The 22,704-nt window shown below is 37.1% G+C and overlaps 1 protein-coding gene across 1 annotated transcript in view; it reads right to left on the bottom strand.

The window, feature by feature from the left end:
* Positions 1-22,704, bottom strand: part of NDUFAF2 (NADH:ubiquinone oxidoreductase complex assembly factor 2) — a 182,286-nt gene that overhangs the window by 39,414 nt on the left and 120,168 nt on the right. Inside the window, exon 3 of the mRNA XM_068535376.1 lies at positions 2,036-2,076. Coding sequence (XP_068391477.1) covers positions 2,036-2,076 — 41 coding nt within the window. The remainder of the gene's footprint in view (positions 1-2,035; positions 2,077-22,704) is intronic.

Below are 22,704 nucleotides of genomic sequence, written 5' to 3'. Positions count from 1 at the left end.
ATGGCTAAGACTTGGGAAGACACTGACGGGAAAAAACCACAAGTCTGGTTCTAATCTCTGCCATCAGTGTGGGAGAGTGCCCTAGAGGCTAGCAAAGATAAAAATGATGAACAGGTCGAGAGAAATCTACTTGGATTGCAAAGGTACCACACTCTCCTGGGCTCACAAAATGGAATAATATTTTGGAACTGACTGGGGGAAGGTAGGAGCAATCAAGGAAAAAAGAGACTCATTATCTTTTAGACACAGATAGATTTTACTTGAGGCTCTGTGGTAGAGAAAGTTCCTAGGACAATATTAAAGGTGAAGGGTAATTTGCTAATAAAGAAACGGAAATTCCTGAAACACAATGGAAAGGGTCAGGAGGGAGAGAAAAGGGTGTGTGCATTTGTGTGTGTGTGTGTGTGTGTGTGTGTGTGTGTCTGTTGGGAGGTATAGAAGAGCATAAAGAACGATGTGATTAACAGTACATTAGAAAAGAGGCAACAGAGGGCTCCTTTTTCGATATTCAAGAATGTGAGCACCATGGAGGGAATGACTTGGTCTCACTGTTCTGACTGGATCTTGTCTGAGATAGTGGGATCACCTAACATTTATAGGAGTAGTGCCTTAGGCCTGATTATTGCAGTTGCCTCCATCTAATCACTTTGCAAGTATCAATGTTTCCATGGAAGAAGGCTTTCAAAGTCTGGAGGATAGAAGAAACACCTTTTTCTCTGAGAACAGTAGCTCTTATTATGGCCCAGAGAAGGGGAATCAGAAAGACTCCTTGATCCATCCTACCACTGGAAACCACAGGGGATACTTCTGAATATTGGATCACATTGACTTTTTTTCGCTTTTATTCCAAGGTTCACTGATATTAGAAAAAAGGGTCTGAGAAGAGTAGGACAAGGTCAAGGTAGAAGCAACATACAAAGCTAGAAATAGGCTTAGAGATGTGCTCACTCAGACCCCAGGCAGACACACATTGATGGGGTCAGTCCAGGAGGAATGGAACAAGTAAAGATAGGTATGCCAATTTATAGGTCATCATAAATTCTGCCCTGGAGTATCCCACCTCTTAAAAAGTGTGGCCTGAGTATCGGAGCCCATTTACATTGTCAGCAGGGTTGCAGTAGTGAGGGAATAGGGGAGGGAAAAGAGGAGTTCTCAGTAGCAGAGAAAAAGGAATAGGTAGTATATTAATGAATTTGAAAACTTCCCTTTTATGAAATACATTTATTTCTTACAAACTAACTTTAGAACATCTTATGCTATTGTTTTAAAATAAAAATTATGAAATAATCATGTTTTTAAAACACAAATACCACAGCATTGCTATGCTTTTTATTCTGCATCCCACCCTAACTATGTTTCTAAAGATTTTATTTTGTTTTTGGCCGTGCCACGTGGTTTGCAGGATCTTAGTTCCCCAACCAGGGATTGAACCTGGGCAGTGAAAGCGCGGAGTCCTAACCACTGGACTGCCAAGGAATTCCCTGTTTTTAAGTTTTAAATAAAAATTCAATTCAACTATTAGTTACCGAGTGTTACATATTACATGCTAATTGTAATAAGTTTCATCAGATACTAGATGGTGTTAAATTTATATAAAATTATAAAATTTTATGTTTTATATAAAATTAAGGGCAAAATAAGCAGAGCATGATTTGGAGAGGACCAAGAGATTTAGTGTTTCTCAAACTTTTCCACCAAAGCACCTGTATCAGAACAGAGAACTCCCAGGGGACAGGGAAATGACCTGATGCAAGCTGCTGTAAGTCCAAACATTCTCTAAAGTGTTTTTATTTTGCTTTAAATTTTTATTATTTCATTTAAAATTTTATATGGATTTTGTTACATCCCATAATTTGTGCATTTATTTTATTATAAAAATGTTTGACATTATTTTCTATGGGGTAAAATTAATGCTTTGGAGAGGTGGCATCACATATATTTTAGAGGCTTCACGTATCCCTGAGAGTACAAACTCCCAATTGAGAAACACAGCATTATAAACACATATTTGAATATTTTCCTTGAGTATTCTTACCTCCATAGTAGGTGGAGTCTTTCTTGTTTTTCTGATCCAAGCTAGAAAGAAAAATAATACTTAAATGTAAGGTTTTTATAATTTGCATATTTTATTCATTCATGCATGAAACAAATATGTATTAAGCACCTGTTATATATTGTTTTAGGCACATGAGTTCCCTCCTCTCCTGTAGCATATATATTAGTGAAGGGGGCACAGAAAAGAAACATATAGGTAATGATTTGTGTCATAAAAAATACTTAAGTGTGGGGAGGATGTAGAGGGGATAGTTTCATAACTAAAATCATACCCCATAATCATCTGAATTAAATTTAGGGTATATACGGCATATAGGCCAAATCATAATACAGTAAACTTCATGGCAATATTAAAGTTATATTATCCTGGAAATGTGAACCAATTATTGCTCAATATGTAAAAGAATGGATGTAGAAAAGTTTTCATTTACAGAGACTTCTCTTCTAATCTGTTCTAGCAAGCAGTCTATCTCATATGGTTGGTATCTTAGCTCCAACATTTGGGAGATGAGAGGCAGAGTAGAAAGAGCCCGTATTTGTGAAGTGCCTACTGGACACTGGGCACTGTGCTAGATGCTTTAGCAATAGGAAGGGAGTGGGGTAACTGCCTCTAGAGAAGTATATCAGAATCACATGAGGACATGGTATAGTACTTAGCAGAGCAGAGGCAGATTTTGGGGGTTCAAATCCCAACTTAAGTACTTACTAGCTGTGTTACCTGAGGCAAGTTATTTAATTTTCTAAGCATCTGTAAAATTATAATACTAGTATCTACATTTTAGTATCTACATTGTTAAAGTTATATGAAATAGTATATATAAATTCTTAGCTCAGAGTCTGGCATAGAGTAAACATGCAAGTCTAAGTTATCACTATCACTATTATTCATTAACCTGTATTTTTTATAACAGACTCAAAAAAGCAAAGATCAACAAAACCTGCTTGGCCTATGAGGATATATAGGAAACTGTGAGAAAACACACTGTAAGGAATATAGTCTTTGAAAAGTAGAAACTACTATTTTATCACTTTAGTTAATTCAATATTCATTACAAAATCATGAAGTATGCTTATTTTATAGAGAAATTCAATGACATTCCCAAATTTATACATTAAGTAGTAATGGTGGAATTTGAATCCAGATCTGACCCTGTCTCTGGATCCAAAAACCATCCATGCTGTACTAAGCAGTTTCTCAAAGTTTATAAGCAACAAGCAAAGAACACTAAACTAGGAAGAGGAACAGGTCACAACACTGACTACATGTCAAAAAATAAGATTCACCCCATTTTACAGATTGGGAAACTGAAGATTAAGCAACTTGCCGAAACTCACATATTTAGCAAGTAACAGTCTGAGAATCAAATGCTGGTTGAACCGGCTCTAAAATCTGAGCTCTGCCCATTCAGCAGCCACCTTCTCTTCTGACAGGCTAGCTCTGCTAGCCTGCCTTCTGTCATCCAGGTAATAGCAGTGGGACCTGTCCTCATGACAAGCCCAGTAATGAATGATTGTGGGGGTACAAAGAGCAACATTCAACTGCGGGCCTGTGATGAGTTATTTCTCCCTACTTTGTTGTCTCTTGCACTGACCCCATACGTGTATTTTCAATACAGACCCAGTGTTTTGCCTTCTCTATTTCTGTTTCTGAACTTCTATCTCTGTTATTATTTTCTGCATCCTCTTCTTATTAGCTTCCAGCTCTATTTGGTCCATTTCTAGTCACAACTTGCACAAACTTTATATTTCTTGTTAGGCTGGAAGGTTGTCAAAGGCAGGATGCATCCACGGGAGATTTATTTTTCTACCACCTAAATGCCTCAAAAGAGTAGGTACTTAAATACAGTTGTTGAATGAATACTTCCACTATAAAATACTTTCACTATAAAAATATTCATTGTAATGGGATTTTGACCTGTATTAGAAAACCCAGCTTAGCAACAGCAAGATTCCGCTGTACGATCAAGGAAATAAGTGGTTTATGGAAGTTTTCAACTGCCTCTTTATGGTCAAAATAAGGGGTACTTGTCTATGTTTATGGGCATTTTTTTTTCCCCAGGAAAGAGACTTCTTTTAAAATAATTCACGATGAGCCATATACCTCAAAAAGGTTTTAAGCAATAAATCTTCAGTTCTAATTTGGATTAGAAAGTTAATTCAGAAAAATCAACTGCTATGGCAGGGTTGTCAAACTATAGCCTGCAAGCAAAATTCGGCCCATGGCTTGTTTTTTGTTTTAATGGCTGAAAAAAATAACCAACAAAGAACAATATTTCATGACACATGAAAATTAAATAGAATTCAAATTTCAACCTCTGTAAATAATGTTTTATTGGAACACAGTCACACTTATTTATTTACATATTATCTTTTACAATGTGGGCTACAATGGCAGAGTTGAGCAGCTGTAACAAAGACCATATGGCCCACAAAGTCTAAAATATTTACCATCTGGCCCTTTAAGGAAAAAGTTTGCCAACCCCCATGCTAGGGCTACCATTAAGTATAATCCTTTTAGCAACAACTATATATCTTGATTCAAAAACACTTTCATGAGCTTCCCTGCTGGCGCAGTGGTTAAGAATCCACATGCCAATGCAGGGGACATGGGTTTGAGCCCTGGTCCGGGAAGATCCCACATGCCGTGGAGCAACTAAACCGGGGTGCCACAACTCCTCAGCCTGCGCTCTAGAGCCCGTGAGCCACAACTACAGAGCCCGTGTGCCACAACTACTGAAGCCCGTGCGCCAAGAGCCTGTGCTCCACAACCAGAGAAGCCACCGCAATGAGAAGCCCATGCGCTGCAACAAAGAGTAGCCCCAGCCTTTTCAATAAGTGGTGCTGGGAAAACTGGACAGCTACATGTAAAAGAATGAAATTAGAACACTCCCTAACACCATACACAAAAGTAAACTCAAAATGGATTAAAGGGCTTCCCTGGTGGCGCAGTGATTGAGAATCTGCCTGCCAATGCAGGAGACACGGGTTCGAGCCCTGGTCCAGGAAGGTCCCACATGCCACGGAGCAACTAGGCCCGTGAGCCACAACAACTGAGCCTGCGCGTCTGGAGCCTGTGCTCCGCAGCAAGAAAGGCCACGATAGTGAGAGGTCCACGCACTGCGATGAAGAGTGGCCCCCGCTTGCCACAACTAGAGAAAGCCCTCGCACAGAAACAAAGACCCAACACAGCCAAAAATAAATAAATAAATAAATTAATTAATTAATTAAAATGGATTAAAGACCTAAATGTAAGTCCAGACACTATAAAACTCTTAGAGGAAAACATAGGCAGAACACTCTATGACATAAATCACAGCAAGATCCTTTTTGACCCACCTCCTAGAGAAATGGAAATAAAAACAAAAATAAACAAATGGGACCTAATGAAACTTCAAAGCTTTTGCACAGCAAAGGAAACCATAAACAAGACGAAAAGACAACCCTCAGAATGGGAGAAAATATTTGCAAATGAAGCAACTGACAAACGATTAATCTCCAAAATTTACAAGCAGTTCATGCAGCTCAATATCAAAAAAACAAACAACCCAATCCAAAAATGGGCAGAAGACCTAAATAGACATTTCTCCAAAAAAGATATACAGATTGCCAACAAACACATGAAAGGATGCTCAACATCATTAATCATTAGAGAAATGCAAATCAAAACTACAATGAGATATCATCTCACACTGGTCAGAATGGCCATCATCAAAAAATCTACAAACAATAAATGCTGGAGAGGGTGTGGAGAAAAGGGAACCCTCTTGCACTGTGGGTGGGAATGTAAATTGATACAGCCACTATGGAGAACAGTATGGAAGTTCCTTAAAAAACTAAAAATAGAACTACCATATGACCCAGCAATCCCACTACTGGGCATATACCCTGAGAAAACCATAATTCAAAAAGAGTCATGTACCACAATGTTCATTGCAGCTCTATTTACAATAGCCAGGACATGGAAGCAACCTAAGTGTCCATCGACAGATGAATGGATAAAGAAGATGTGGCACATATATACAATGGAATATTACTCAGCCATAAAAAGAAATGAAATTGAGTTATTTGTAGTGAGGTGGATGGATCTAGAGTCTGTCATACAGAGTGAAGTCAGAAAGAGAAAAGCAAATACCGTATGCTAACACATATATATGGAATCTAAAAAACAAACAAAAAAATGGTCATGAAGAACCTAGGGGCAAGACGGGAATAAAGACGCAGACCTACTAGAGAACAGACTTGAGGCTATGGGGAGGGGGAAGGGTAAGCTGGGACAAAGTGAGAGAGTGTCATGGACATATATACACTACCAAATGTAAAATAGATAGCTAGTGGGAAGCAGCCGCATAGCACAGGGAGATAAGCTCGGTGCTTTGTGACCACCTAGAGGGGTGGGATAGGGAGGGTGGGAGGGAGACGCAAGAGGGAGGGGATATGGGGATATATGTATATGTATAACTGATTCACTTTGTTATAAAGCAGAAACTAACACACCATTGTAAAGCAATTATACTTCAATAAAGATGTTTAAAAAAAAAAAGAGTAGCCCCCACCCGCCACAACTAGAGAAAGCCTGCACGCAGCAACAAAGACCCAAGGCAGCCATAAATAAATAAATAAATAAATAAATAAATAAATAAATAAATAAATAAATAAATTTATTTAAAAAAGCAAAACACTTCCATATTATCTAAAATAAAAATCATTATTAACTATTACACTTTTTCACTTTGCTGTCCACCTGAAACTAACACAATATTATAAATCAACTATACTCCAATAAAAATTAAAAAGCAACCAAAAAAAAAACCCAAATAAACCTATTACACTTTTTAACCTGATTGCCATGTATTCTAGACTCTATGAACATTACCACTGGCATCAGACCATGTTAAAAAATATAATGGCACAATGCACACTTAATATCACCATGAGAAAAACAACAATTTGCCTTACTGATGAGTCTATAAAACAGCATTTTCAGTTTTTTTTTTAAGATTGGGAAAATAAAAATACTTCCGTAGAATCCAAATAATTTTTTAAAATTCCACGGTGGATGAATAGGTTGAAGAAACTCTGATATGTGTTTTCTAAACCCTACTGGTTTTGTATAAGTTTCTAAAATTCATTCATAGATATAAGAAAGTAATAAAATTCAGATAATGTATAAGTACTACCTAGACTATTCACTCTCATGGGACACTATTCTCTAAGGAAAGATATAAGGGCTTCCTTTAGCTTTGTTTTAAATGGCTCAAGGAAGAAGATTTTTGTTTAGATAGAGAAATGCAATTTCTGAAATAAATAATTCTACAATATAATTTACAATATTTATAATTCTACAATAACCAGATACTTGAAATGTCTTCTTGAGATGATAATTGATGCCTGTTCACTGTTATGTATCCAATAAAGGTTACAGCTAGAAATTTTCAATGTGATCACTCATTTATATAATCATCCCTGGTTTCCCAGTCACTACATACAACAAAGGAAATGTCCTGCTGATGGTTGGCAAAGGTTAGGAGGAGGAAGGAACAGAAATAAGCGCTAATATCAAATCATTACATTTATTTTTTTTTTAACCTCAGAACAATCTGGAACTGAACCTCTATTCAATTACGAATTATATAATGATTTTGCCATTGCTAATTATATTTGTATGGTGGGCTCTGTATCAGTCTTGATTATAATGTAACCATTGTTTGAATAGAATTTAGCAAGATAACTGGAGAGTTTATGCCTTAAGATCCTAGCATTCTTTCATCAATGTTCATTTGCATTCTCATCAGTGGGCATGAGATTTTCACTGAACTTTAATACTCTTATTGGAATGTAACACAGTATAATGAGCGTAAAAGTGAACATGCAAGTTAAATACTTCATGAAGCATACATTCTTCAAAATTCTATAAGAACTGAAAATGGCTAATACACTTTTAGAAGTAGTACCAACAGGGGTTAAGGTAAATGAGAAATTTATCACCAGATTCAGTAGGTGACCATTCAGAGATGAAATTATAGATCAGTTATCAACAGTTTGCATCCAAAGGATACATTAGAAATATGTGTTTACACTACTAAAGGAAAATACAACATTTTAATAAAGCTTCATCTTTCAAAAAACGATCTTTGCCAGTTCTGAGTGTTGACACATCATAAAGAATATAAAAAAAAAAAATCCACATTTTTTCACGTTGAAAATTCTTCAAATGATATATTACGAAATAAGTTATTTTCTGATTACCGGCTCTAAACAGTTTCTTAAGGATATTATTAGATTTACTTGGCACAATTAAGTTACAAATGTTGTGATGCTCATGGCTGGCTATTACTGTTCTTTTTTCTTAATCAACTTTATTGAAGTATAATTTACATACAACACAGTGAAACCATTTTAAGTGTGCAATTCCATGAGTTCTGACAAATGTATACAACCTTGTAACCAGCACCACAATCAGTGTATAGAACATTTCCATCATCTCCAAAAGTTCCCTAGTGTCTGACTACATGCAAACACCCACCTTAATTCACCCACAGCCCCCAGTGAGTGCTATATCAATACTCTTTGTCACTGTTGATTAGTTTTGCCTTATCTACAATTTCACATAAATGGAATCTTATAGTATGTACTATTTTGCATTAGCTTATTTTACTCAATATAAAACAATCTTAATCCCTGTTAATGTGTATAGAAAACAGACTCTGAAGGTAACCTCCAAAACCCCCACCACTTGGTGTTCATGCCTCTGTATGATCTCTTCCCCTTGAGTGAGGACAGGACCTGTGACTTACTTCTAACTATGAAAATATGGCAAAGGTCATGGAATGTATGTGATTACATGATGATGTTACATAAGATTATAGCATCCTTCTTTTTGGAGTCTCTCTTTCCCTCCCTGGCTGTAAGGAAAAAGAAGGTCATGTTGGGGAATCTCATGTGGCAAGAAATTGCTGGCGACCTCAAGGAGGTTATGGTGGTCTCTGGCCAACATCAAGCAAAAAACTGATGCTCACGGCCCTACAACTGCAAGGAACTGAATGCTGTCAACAACCACACGTGTGGGAAAGTGGATCCTTCCACACTCAAGCCTCCAGATGAGAATGTGAGACAGGTTGGGACCTGGGACCCTTTGTTGCAGTGCTTGCACCTGGACAAAGGTCTCCTCCAGCAACAAAATACAAAGAAACTATAAGGGACTAAAAATAACTGCGTGCTTGCACAGTTGGGGAAAATTATGAACAATAAGATACAAAAAGACCATAAACCCAACTGCCACTTCTGGAGAGCCTGGAGCAAAAGCAGAGTACTGCACATGAACCCTGCACACAACACCACGAAGGGCGTGGGCAGACCACCTTAGTCACCCCTATGGCCTGAGCCCTGGACACACTACTACCCTCATCCCATATAAGGAACCAGCTGCCTGCCCCACTCGAGGAGGAAGCAAGGGAACCTGTTACTTGTTTTTGCTCCCTTGTGCTACAGCACTAGTCCCAGTAAAACCTTGCTTGAATTTCTTGTCTGGTCGCTTACCAATTTCTAGTGATTAAGGAGTCCAAGAACCCTGGTCAGTAACAAATGCAGCCCTGGCTGACGCCTTGATTGCAGACTTGTGAGACCCTAAGAAGAGAACCCAGATAGGCTATGCCTGGATTCCTGACCACAGGAACTGGGAGATGATAAATGTGTGCCATTTTAAGCTGCTAAATTTGTGGTAATATTGATATGGAGTAATAAAAAAACAAACACAACAAGCATAGCAGCAGTTTATTCTTTTTACTGCTGTGTAGTATTCCACTGTATGGCAAAATGACAATGTGTTTATCCACTCACGACTTGGGCAGTTTTCAGTGTTGGGCTGTTATGAATAAAGCTGCTATGAAAAAATTGGGTACAAGTATTTGGGTAGACTTATTTATGTCTCTGGGTAAACACCTAGCAGAATTTCCAGGTTGTAGAGTAAGTGGACAGTTAAATTTATAAAGAGCTGATAAACTGTTTTCCAAAGTACTTGTACCATTTTACACTCCAGCCAGAAATTTATGAAAGTTTCATATGCTTTATATCCTCATTAACACTTCATATTGTCAATCTTTTAAATTCTAACCAGTCTAGTGGTATGTAGTGTTATTTCATGATGGTTTTAATTCACATTCCTTGATGACTACTGATATTATGTATCTTCTTTGGTGAAGTGTCTTTTCAAATCTTTTGCCCACTTTTAAAAATTCTGATGTTTGTCTTATTACTGAGTCATGACAGCTCTTCACACGTTCTGACAAGTTCTATGACCGATATGTATTGCAAATTTTCTCCCTATCTGTCTTGTCTTTTCATTTGTTCAAAGGTTTTTGTTAAAGAATAGAATTTTTAAGATTTTGGTGGAGTCCAATTCATCATTTTTTTTCTTTTATATTTGTTATGTGTGTATCCTATCTAATTCTTTGACTATCCCATGATTGAAAGATTTTGTCCAATGTTTTCTTCTAAATGTTTTAACTTTTACATTTAGGTCTGTGATCATTTTCAACTGAAGTTTTTAGAGATGAAGTGAGGTAAAGATCAAAGATTATTTTTTTTCATATGGATATCCTGCACTAGCTGTTGAAAAGAATTTCCTTTTGCCATAGAAAAATCAATTGACCATATAAGTGTAGAAATAATTCTGGACTCTTGGTGTGGTTCTCATTAATTTTATATCTATCCTCATAACAGCATTAAACTGTCTTGATAAATATAGCTTTTTAAAGTTAAATCTTCCAATCTTGGTCTTTTCAAAAATGTTGTAGGTATTCAAGGTCCTTTGCATTTTAATACAAAATTTAGAATCAGTATATCAGTTTTGATTGGGAATGCACTAAATCTACAGATCAATTTGAGGTGAAATAATATCTTTTAAATATTGACTTTTCTGATCCATGGAAGTTATAAATCTCTCCAATTATTTAGATCTTCTTTAATTTCTCTTGGCAATACTTTATATTTTTCAATGTATAGGTCTTAGAGACATATTTCTGTAAATTTATCCCTAAAGACTTCATGTTTTTAATGGCATATAAGATGATGTAACTGAAAAATTTATTTAGCAATTGTTTGGTATTAGAGTGTAGATACATAATTGATTTTAGCATATTGCCTTTATATCTTGAAAACTTATTAAATTCATTCATTAATTTTTGTAGTTTTTTTTAGATTGTCTACATGCACAATCATGTCATCTGTGAACAGAATTTTACTTTGTCCTTACCAATCCATATTCATTTTATTTCTTTTTCTTGCTTTATTGCACTAACTTGGATTTTCCAGAATGATATGAAACAAAAAGTGAGAAAAGATACCTTTGTTTTATCTCCAATTTTAGGGGACAAGTGTTCTTTCACCATTGACTATGAGGTTACATAAAAGTTTTTTTTTTTTTTTCCTCTTAATGTCCTTTAATAGGTTGAGGAACTTCTTATTCCAAAGTTTGTGGAGAATTTTTAATCATCAATGTGTGTTGAATTTTGTCAATTTTTTTGTACCAACTGAAATTAACTTACGGTTTTTCTCCTTTATTTTATTAATGTGTTGAACATAAATGCAAATCAAATCCACAATGAGACATCACCTCAAACCTTTTAGGATGGCTATTACCAAAAAGGTAAAAGATTACATGTACTGGCGAGGATCTAGAGAAAAGGATACCCTTATGTCCTACTGGTGCAAATGTAAATTGGTATGGCCATTATGGAAAACAGTATGATGTTCTTCAAAAAAGTAAAACTAGAACTACCATATGATCTGGCAATGCCTCTTCTGGGTGTATAACCAAAGGAAATGAAATCACTATTTCAAAGAAATATTTGTGTTTCCATGTTCATCGCAGCCTTATGCACAACTGCCAAGATATAGAAACAACGTGTGTCCACTTACAGATGAATGGGTAAAGAAATTGTGGCATACATACACACACACACACACAAAATGGAAAATTCTTTGGCCTTGAAAAAACTCCTGACATTTGTGACAACACTGGATGTACCTGGAGGACATTAGGCTAAGTGAAATAAGCCAGACACAAAGAAAAAAAACTGCATGGTTTCACTTTTATGTGGAACATAAAAAAAAAGTCAAATTCATGGAAGCAGAGAGTAGAATGGTGGTTAGGAGGGACGCTGAGGTGGGGGAAATGGGGAGATGTTAATCTTCAAATGTTAAACCAATCTATATTACTGACATAAACTCCACATGGTCATGGTATATTACCCCTTTTATATATTCTGGGATTCAGTTTGCTAATATTTTGTTAATGATTTCTGCAACTGATGTTTATGTGAGATATTGGTTTGTAGTATTCTTCTCTTTATTGTCTCTGTGAAGAGCTGGTATCAAGGTAAACTTGGTTTCATAAAATGAGTAGATAAGTATTCCTCCACATTTTGGAAAGAATTTGTGGCCCATCCTGGCGAGTGCTGCACATGCATAGGAAAAAAAAAATGTTTACTCTGCCATTGCTCAGTGGAGTGTTCTATAATGTCAATTAGGTCAAGTTGTTTGATATAGTTGTCTTCTATATCATCCTGACAATTACTGCTTTTTACATGTAGGTTTTGGACCATCTAAATTTACTGCAACTATTTAGATAATTAGGTTTAAATCTACAGATACTTGTATACCTATGTTCATAGCAGAATTATTCAATAGCCAAAAGGTGGAAAAAACACAAACGCCCGTTGATGGATGAATGATAAACAAAATGTGTTACAGTCGGCCCTCTATATCCACAGGTTCTGCATCCACAAATTCAACAAACCATGGATCAAAAACATTTGGAAAAAAAAATTCTGCCAAGTTCCAAAAAGCAAAACTTGAATTTGCCATTAATCAGCAACTATTTATACAGCATTTACATTGTATTAGGTATTATAAGTAATTCAGATATGATTTAAAGTACAGTCATCCCTCAGTAACCATGGGGGGTTGGTTCCAGGACTCCCACAGATACCAAAATCCACAAATGTTCAACTCCCTTATATGAAATGGAGTTGTATTTGCATATAATCTATGCATATCCTTCTGTATCCTTCATTTTTTTTAACATCTTTATTGGAGTATAATTGCTTTACAATGTTGTGTTACTTTCTGCGGTATAACAAGGTGAATCAGCTATATGTATACCTATATCCCCTCCCTCCCACCCTCCCCATCCCACCCTTCTAGATGGTCACAAAGTATTGAGCTGATCTCCCTGTTCTATGCAGCTGCTTCCCACTAGCTATCTATTTTACATTTGGTAGTGTATATATGTCAGTTACTCTCTCACTTCATCCCAGCTTACCCTTCCCCCTCCCCGTGTCCTCAAGTCCATTCTCTACGTCTGTGTCTTTATTCCTGTCCTGCCCCTAGGTTCATCAGAACCTTTTTTTTTTTAGATTCCATATATATGTGTTAGTATATGGTATTTGTTTTTCACTTTCTGACTTACTTCACTCTGTATGACAGACTCGAGGTCCATCCACCTCACTACAAGTAACTCAATTTCATTTCTTTCTATGGCTGAGTAATAGTCCATTGTATATATGTGCCATATCTTCTTTATCTGTTCATCTGTCGATGGACACTTAGGTTGCTTCCATATCCTGGCTATTGTAAATAGTGCTGCAATGAACACTGTGGTACATGTCTCTTTTGGAATTATGGTTTTCTCAGGGTATATGCCCAGGAGTGGGATTGCTGGGTCATATGGCAGTTCTATTTTTAGTTTTTTAAGGAACCTCCATACTGTTCTCCATAGTGGCTGTATCAATTTACGATCCCACCAACAGCACAAGAGGGTTCCCTTTTCTCCACACCTTCTCCAGCATTTATTGTTTGTAGATATTTTGATGATGGCCATTCTGACCAGTGTGAAGTGATACCTCATTTTAGTTTTGATTTGCATTTCTCTAGTGATTAGTGATGTTGAGCATCCTTTCATGTGTTTGTTGGCAATCTGTATATCTTCTTTGGAGAAATGTCTATTTAGGTCTTCTGCCCATTTTTGGATTGGGTTGTTTGTGTTTTTGATATTGAGCTGCATGAGCTGTTTGTATATTTTGGAGATTAATCCCTTGTCCATCGCATTGTTTGCAAATATTTTCCCCCATTCTGAGGGTTGTCTTTTTGTCTTTTTATGGTTTCCTTTGCTGTGCATAAGCTTTTAAGTTTCATTAAGTCCCATTTCTTTATTTTTGTTTTTATTTCCATTTTTCTAGGAGGTGGGTCAAAAAGGATCTTGCTGTAATTTATGTCATAGAGTGTTCTGCCTATGTTTTCCTCTAAGAGTTTTATAGTGTCCGGTCTTACATTTAAGTCTTTAATCCATTTTGAGTTTATTTTTGTGTATGGTGTTAGGGAGTGCTCTAATTTCATTTTTTACATGTAGCTGTCCAGTTTTCCCAGCACCACTTATTGAAGACGCTGTCTTTTCTCCATTGTATACTCTTGCCTCCTTTATCAAAGATAAGTGACCATATGTGTGTGGGTTTATCTTTGGGTTTTTTGTCCTGTTCCATTGATCTATATTTCTGTTTTGTGTCAATACCATACTGTCTTGATTACTGTAGCTTTATAGTATAGTCTGAAGTCAGGGAGCCTGATTCCTCCAGCTCCGTTTTTCTCAAGATTGCTTTAGCTATTTGGGTCTTTTGTGTTTCCATACAAATTGTAAATTTTTTGTTCTAGTTCTGTGAAAAACGCCATTGGTAGTTTGATAGGGATTGCAATGAATCTGTAGATTTCTTTGGGTAGTATAGTCATTTTCACAATGTTGATTCTTGCAATCCAAGAACATGGTATATCTCTCCATCTGTTTGTATCATCTTTAATTTATTTCATCAATGTCTTATAATTTTCTGCATACAGGTCTTTTGTCTCCTTAGGTAGGTTGATTCCTAGGTATTTTATTCTTTTTGTTGCAATAGTAAATGGCAGTGTTTCCTTAACTTCTCTTTCAGATTTTTCATCATTAGTGTATAGGAATGCAGGAGATTTCTGCGCATTAATTTTGTATCCTGCTGCTTTACCAAATTCATTGATTAGCTCTAGTAGTTTTCTGGTAGCATCTTTAGGATTCTCTACATATAGTATCATGTCATCTGCAAACAGTGACAGCTTTACTTCTTTTCCGATTTGGATTCCTTTTGTTTCTTTTTCTTCTCTGATTGTTGTGGCTAAAACTTCCAAAACTATGTTGAATAATAGTGGTGAGAGTGGGCTCCTGTATCCTTTAAATCATCAGTACCGTAAGGCAAGAAAAACTAAAATTGGTAAGTGAATTTAGCAAGATTGTGTAAGGTACATAGTTAATATAAAAAAAACTGCATTTCTATGTGTTACCAGTGAATAATTTGAAACTGAAGTAAAAAACAATCAGTAAGAACCCATAAAAACTAAGAAACACTTAGATTTTAATTTAATAAAATATATGCAAGACCTGTAAGCTGAAAACTATGAAAACTACCAATGAAAAAGTGAAAGAAGACCTAAAAAAGTGGAGCGAATATGCTGTATTCGTAGATTAGAAGATTCAATTCTCTTCAATCTGATCTACAGATTCTATACATTCCCAATCAAATTCCTAGAAGGATTTTTTTGGGGGTAGTAATTGATAAGCTGATACTAAAAATCATATGTAACAACAAAGGGCCCAGAATAACTAAAACAATTTTGAAAAAGAATTTGGAGGACTCAAATTACCTTATTTCCAGACTTACTACAAAGCCTCAGTAATCAAGACAGTGTGGCACTGGCAAAAGGACAGATACAGATTCATAGACAGAATAGAGAATGCAGAAATAGATCCACACCCATAGGGCCAATTGATGTTTGACAAAGATGCAAAGACAATTCAATGGAAAAAAAGATGGTCATTTCAAAAAATAGTCCTCAGAGAGTAATCACAAAGACAGAAAGTATAATGGTGGTTGTCAGGGGCCAAGGCAGAAGGAAGAATGGGGAGCTATTGTTTAATAGGTACAGAGTTTCAGTTTTAGAAGATGAAAAGAGTTATGGAGATGGATGGTGGTGATGGCTCCAAAAAAATGTTAATGTATTTAGTACCACTTAACTGTACACTTAAAAATGATTAAGATGGTAAGTTTTATGCTATGTGTATTTTAACACAATAAAAAACTAGTGCTGAAAAAACTGGATATCCATATAAAAAATAAAATTGACTGATATCTACAGCATGTACAAAATTTAATTCAAAATGAATCAGAGACATATATGTAGAACTGCAAACTCTAAAACTTCTAGAAGAAATCACCAAAGAAAATATTCGTGAGCTTGGGTTAGGCAAAAATTTCTTACATACAACACCAAAAGCATGATGAGGCATAAAAGAAAAAATGATAAATTTGACTTCATTAAAATTAAGAATATGTCCTCTTCAAGCAGCACTGTGAAGAGCATGAAGCCACAGACTGGGAAAAAAGTATTTGTAAATCACATATATGGTAAAGGAGTTGTATCGAGGATATATAAGAAACACTCAAAGCTAAACAAATAGGAAAAAAAGCCAACCAAATAAAAAATATCTGGGCAAAAAGAAGAGATATACAGATGGCACAGTGGCTCCACTTAAAAACTGCTATCAAGTGTAAAAGACCCAAATGTCTTTCAGCTGGTGAACAGATAAACAAACTGGTATATCAATATTATAGAATTCTACTCAGCAATTAAAAGGAATAAACTACTGATTCATGCAAGCACACAAATGAATTTCAAATGCATTAAGCTAATTGAAAGAAAGCTGCCTTCTTCTTCTGGCCAAGATGGAGCAACAGGGACAAATTATGGAACAGCAATTTTCAAAACAGTGGACATCGAGTAATGAATACAGTGGTCCCTGAGAATGTTAAATAAACAAAGGTTACCCTTACAATTGCCTCAGCTTACTGCCTTGACAGTTTCTAGGTTGTGGCACAGGGAGGGGATCTAGCCAAAACCCACCATACTGCCTAAATTATGAAGATGGGGCTAGAAGTCTAGGGATAAGGTGACTAAAATTCAAAGGATAGACTACCAGACAGGAGACAGCTACAGAGAGCACACTCTGGATGGAGATTAGCAGAAGACCAAGTATTCAGCAGAGCACTGCTCAGTTCAGGTGAGTGAGGAATTCTTGAGGCCAGGAAGAGAACCACCTGAAAGGATCAGAAGGAACAGTATTCAGGATTTACACAGGGGCAAGAGTAATGTCAATTCCCACCACCCAGAGTGGAAAACCTCATGACTGATGGGGCAAAGCAGAGTGCTGAGAAATGACTTGCATCAACAGTGCAGAATTATTAGTTCTAGATTGTATTATGCTCTAGTCCCATCTAACAAATCTTAAAAGTCATCCCTGAAAGAATCAAACTGTTTCCAAGTAACTTAACTGTGTCTCAGAACAAAGCTCAAAAATATATATATAGGAACATAAAAATATCCAGTATCCAACTAGGCAAAAATTTTAAATGTCTGACATCCAATCAGATATTGCCGAGCAAACAAAGAAGCAGAAAAATACTTCCCATATTGAGGAGAAAAAAATCAACTTACCAAAATCAACTGAAAACAGATACAGATGGTAGAATTAGCAGACAAGAACATTAAAACAGTTATAACTGCACCCCATATGTTCAAAAAGCTAAAGGAAAGATTGAACATGTTAAGTAGAGACCTAGAAGATATAAAACAGACCCATATCAAACTTGTAGAGATGAAAACTATAATGCCTAAAATGAAAAATACTCTGGATGGATTAATAGTTATTTGACATTGTGAAAGAAAAGATTAGTGAACTTGAAGACACAGCAAGAGAAACTATACAAATTGAAACTCAAAGAGAAAAAAGTCTCTACAAGTGAACAGAACATCTATGAGCTGTGACACAACTTCAAGCAGACTAAAACTGTGTATGGCGTACCTAAGAGAGGACAGAGAGGGAAACAGGAAAAAAATGTTTGAAGAAACAATGGCCAAAATTTTTCTAAACTCGATGGAAACCAAATCCACAGGTCTAAGAAGCTCAAGAAACATCAAGCACAAGAGATTACATCATGGTACATCATAATCAAATTGCTCAAAACCAGTTAAAAAAAGAAAAACTTTAAAACAGCCAAAGGAAAAAATACACATTACATACAGAGGGATAAAGATAACCATGACAACAGATTTCTCAACAGAAACCATGTAAGGTAGAATATCTTTAAATTACTGAAAGGAAAGCAACTACCAACCTAGAATACTACATCCAGAGAAATATCTTTAAAAATTTTTTTAAATATATTTCAGACATGTAAAAAGCCGAAAGAGTTTAACATCAGTAGATTCACATTTAAAGAAATGTTAAAGGAAGCCTTACAGACTAAAAGAAAATGATTCCAGATGGAAATCTGGATCTACAAAAAGGAATGAAGAACATTAGAAATGCTAACAATATGGATAAATGTTATATTTCTCTTATTAATTAAATATCTCTAAATGCTAGTTCACTGTTTAAATAAAAATAATGATGTAGACTGTAGATTGTAACATATGCAGAACTAAAATATAGGACAATAACAGAAATGTTAGAAAGAAAAACTGGTGGTATACTTTTATAAAGTTCTTGTACTCTATATGAAGTAGAATAACCACATAAAGACTCTGATATGTTGAAGATGGTAGTCTATAAAACCTGAAGCAACCAGTAAAATAAGAAACCAAAGAAATATAGCTGATAACCCACAAAGGGAAATACAACTGAATCATAAACAATACTCAGAACTAGAAGAGGGGAAAGATCAAGATGGTGGAATAGAATAATGTGCAGTTCACCTCCTCCCACAAATACATCAAAAATACATCTACATGTGGAAAAATTCTCACAGAATACCTACACAACAGTGGCAGAAGATCTATACATTCAGAGCTACAGGAAAGACCACCATGTAACTGGGTAGGATGAGAGAAAAAAAAAGGAATAGGGATGGCACCTGAGCCCCTGGGAGGGAGCTGTGAAAGAGGAAAGGTTCCTTTACCCCGGGAACCCCCTTCAACATCTGGGAGATCAGCCAGGACAGATAGGGAGCTTCAGAGGCTCAGAGAAAAGTGTAGCAGCTGGCTTGTGGCAGGCAGAAGCAGAGAGAGACCAGCACAGATGGTCCTGACCAACTTACTGCACTACCCAGCCCAAGATGCACATCTTCTGCTGGTGTGCATGGGGGTTGTGTGCTGAGAGTCAAGCTTCAGTGGACAGACCTGGGGAGAGGACTTGGGCTGGCTACCTGGAGACAGTCCCAAGGGGCTGAAGTGTGGCCCAGGCCTCAATTGAGGGTGTGCACAGGATGGAGCCCAGCCCACTACTGGAGCCCTGTTGTTAATGCACAGGAAGAAGGGGCGGAGCCCCACCACAGCAGCCTCATTCTCATTCTCGGTGTACTCACAGCAGGTGTGGCTCTGTCTCTAGGAGCTCTGGGAGTGTGCAAAGCACCTGTGGGCTGCCCAAATGTGGAGGTGGGGCTGAAATCTGAGCTGTGTCTTGGTGGCTTTGGAGGATTTACGTGCTGGTGTCTCTGTAAGCTCAGTGCCCTCAGGATATCCGAGTGAATTACTGGTACTCCTGTGGCTGGGCAGGCCTGGCATTAGCAGCTACAGGCTTTGCAGATATGTGCACGTAGAGGCGTGGCTGGGGTCTGGGCTGACCCTGTAGCTCCCACGATGGGGCCAGGTGCATGAATACACGCAACTATGGCAGGTCCTGATACCTAACTTCAGCGGATCTGTGCCAATGGATCTGTGATGGTGGCTTTGTGAGCACAGTGCCTGAGGGACATCTGGGCTGATGGCCTGTATTCCCATGGATGAGGTGGGGTCCAGGGCAGTGCCAACAACAGTGTACTTTGTGAGCACACACAGCTGGTGACTGGCAACACCACAGAACACACTTCCCAGTGGACAGCCTCTGCGGAGGAATACTCAGTAGCTCCTCTCCCACTGGAAGTGCTCCAGTCCTGTCTACCTCACACCACAGCTCAGAAGCGGATCTGGGAGCTTCTACTCCAACAAGTGGGGAGCAGACCCTGCCCCAGACAGGGCTGTGACAACCACAGAGCAAAGAGGAGACCCAACTCAATATCCAGTGCAGTCTCTGGTTACCACAACACCAATGACACCCCCTATCAAGGGGATAATGGCCAGCACACACTGAGGAAAGATGTGGCAGGCATCCCTTCTAAAAACAGCCCTCACACCAAAAATATTGGGTTGGCCAAAAAGTTCATTTGGTTGTGAGTAAAAAAGACACATTTTTCATTTTCATCAAGAGCTTTATTGAACAACATATTCATTAACCAAATGAACTTTTTGGCCAACCCAATATTAGACTCATGAAGGCTACACCGGGGTGCTCCCACATAAAAATAGCCCTTCAAGACCACAGCAGATAACTATTTCTCCTAAATTCATAGATTCAGAGAAGTAGAAGTAAAGTGAAGAAGCAGAGGATCCACTTCCAATTAAAAGAACAAGAGAAATCCCCTGAAAGAACAAAGAATGAAACAGACCTTTCCAGTCTACCAGATGCCAAGTTCAAAAAGGAGGCAATAGGGCTTCCCTGGTGGCGCAGTGGTTGAGAATCTGCCTGTCAATGCAGGGGACACGGGTTCGAGCCCTGGTCTGGGAAGATCCCACATACCGCGGAGCAACTAGGCCCGTGAGCCACAACTACTGAGCCTGCACGTCTGGAGCCTGTGCTCTGCAACAAGAGAGGCCACGATAGCAAGAGGCCCGTGCACCGCGATGAAGAGCGGCCCCCGCTTGCCACAACTAGAGAAAGCCCTCGCACAGAAACGAAGACCCAACACACCTAAATATAAATTAATTAATTAATTAATTAAAAAAAAAGAGGCAATAAAAGTACTGAAGGAATTAAGAAAGGCTATAGATAGAAATGTAGATCACTGTAACAAGGAACTAGAAAATATAAAGAGGAGCCAACTAAATTAGAAAACACATTTGCTGAGACAAAATACGAGCTAAAGGCAATAAATGGCAAACTAAATAATGCAGAAGAACGAATAAGTGATCTGGAAGATAGAACAGTGGAAGTCATCCAATCAGAACAGCAAACAGAAAGACAAATTTTAAAAAATGAAAGCAATATATGAGACCAATGGGATAATATAAAGCAAGCCAATCTATGCATAATAGGGATCCCAGAAGCAGAAGAAAGAGAAAAGGGGATTGAAAATGTATTTGAAGAAATTATGGCTGAAAAGAAGGAAACAGATATCTAGATACAGGAAGCACAGAGGGTCCCAAACAAGATAAACTCAAACAGACCTACAGCAAGACATATTATAATAAAAACAGCAAAAGTTAGAGATAAAGAAAAGATTCTAAAAGCAGCAAGAAAAAAATGAAGAGTTAGTTACAAGGGAACCCGTAAAAGGCTATCACCTGATTTCTCTACAGAAATGTTGCAGGCCACAGGGAGTGGCAAGATGTATTCAAAGTCCTGAAAGGGAAAAACCCGCAACCAAGGACGCTCTACCCAGGAAGATTATCATTTAGAATAGAAGGAGAGAGAAAGAATTTCTCAGACAAGCAAAAAGTAAAGGAATACAGCAATACTAAACCTATCCTAAAAGAAATATTGAAAGGTCTTCTCTAAATAGCAAAGAAGCAAGAATCTATAGGAAAGAGAAAACCACAATTGGAAAGTAAATAACTTAAATAAGCTAGTACATGGATTAAAAACATTTTTTTGAGAAAGTAATGATAACTACAAAGAACAGCAAAAGAATAAACATGAAGCTGTAGAAGAGGACATCAAAATCATAAAATGCAGGGGAGGGGAGTAAGAAAATGTAGATTTTTTTCTTTAGAATGTGTTTGAGCCTATATGACTACCAGTTTAAAACAAGTAGATATAGTAATGGGTTAACATACTTGAAAAACAGGGTAACCACAAATCAAAAACATACAGTAGACTCGCAAAAACCAAAAAGAACACAAGAGTAAAACAAAAGAAAATCATCGAAACACAAAAGGAAAAACAAAAAGAAAAAGGAACAAAGAAGATATACAAAATCAACTGGAAAACAAGGTTTAAAATGGCGTTAAATACATATATATCAATAATTATCTTAAAGGTCAGTGGACTAAATGCTCCAATCAAAAGACATAGAGTGGCAGGTTGGATAATAACACAAGAGCTTACAGTATGCTGCCTAAAAGAGACCCACTTTAGGGTGAAGGACACACATAGTGTGAAAGTGAGGGGATGAAAAAGACATTTCATGCAAACATAAATGCCAAGAAAGGAGGGGTAGCAATACCCATACCAGATAAAATAGACTTTAAAACAAAGCTCATGAAGAAAGACAAAGAAGGACATGATATAATCATAAAAGGATCAATAAAGAAGAGGATATTACACTCATTAACATGTGCACCCAACATAGGAGCACCTAAATATGTAAAACAAATACTAACACATAAACGTAGAAATTGACTGGAATACAATAATTGTAGGAGACTTTAACACCCCACTGACATGAATGGACAGATCTTCCAGACAGAAAATCAATAAGGCAACAGAACTCCTAAGTGACACAATAGAATAGTTAGACTTAATTAATATTTTCAGGACATTAC

Source organism: Eschrichtius robustus, chromosome 2, assembly GCF_028021215.1.
Source record: "Eschrichtius robustus isolate mEscRob2 chromosome 2, mEscRob2.pri, whole genome shotgun sequence".
In the NCBI taxonomy this organism is placed as follows: domain Eukaryota; kingdom Metazoa; phylum Chordata; class Mammalia; order Artiodactyla; family Eschrichtiidae; genus Eschrichtius; species Eschrichtius robustus.
The sequence above is the reverse complement of the archived record's forward strand: the minus strand, read 5'-3'. Positions and strand labels throughout refer to the sequence as shown.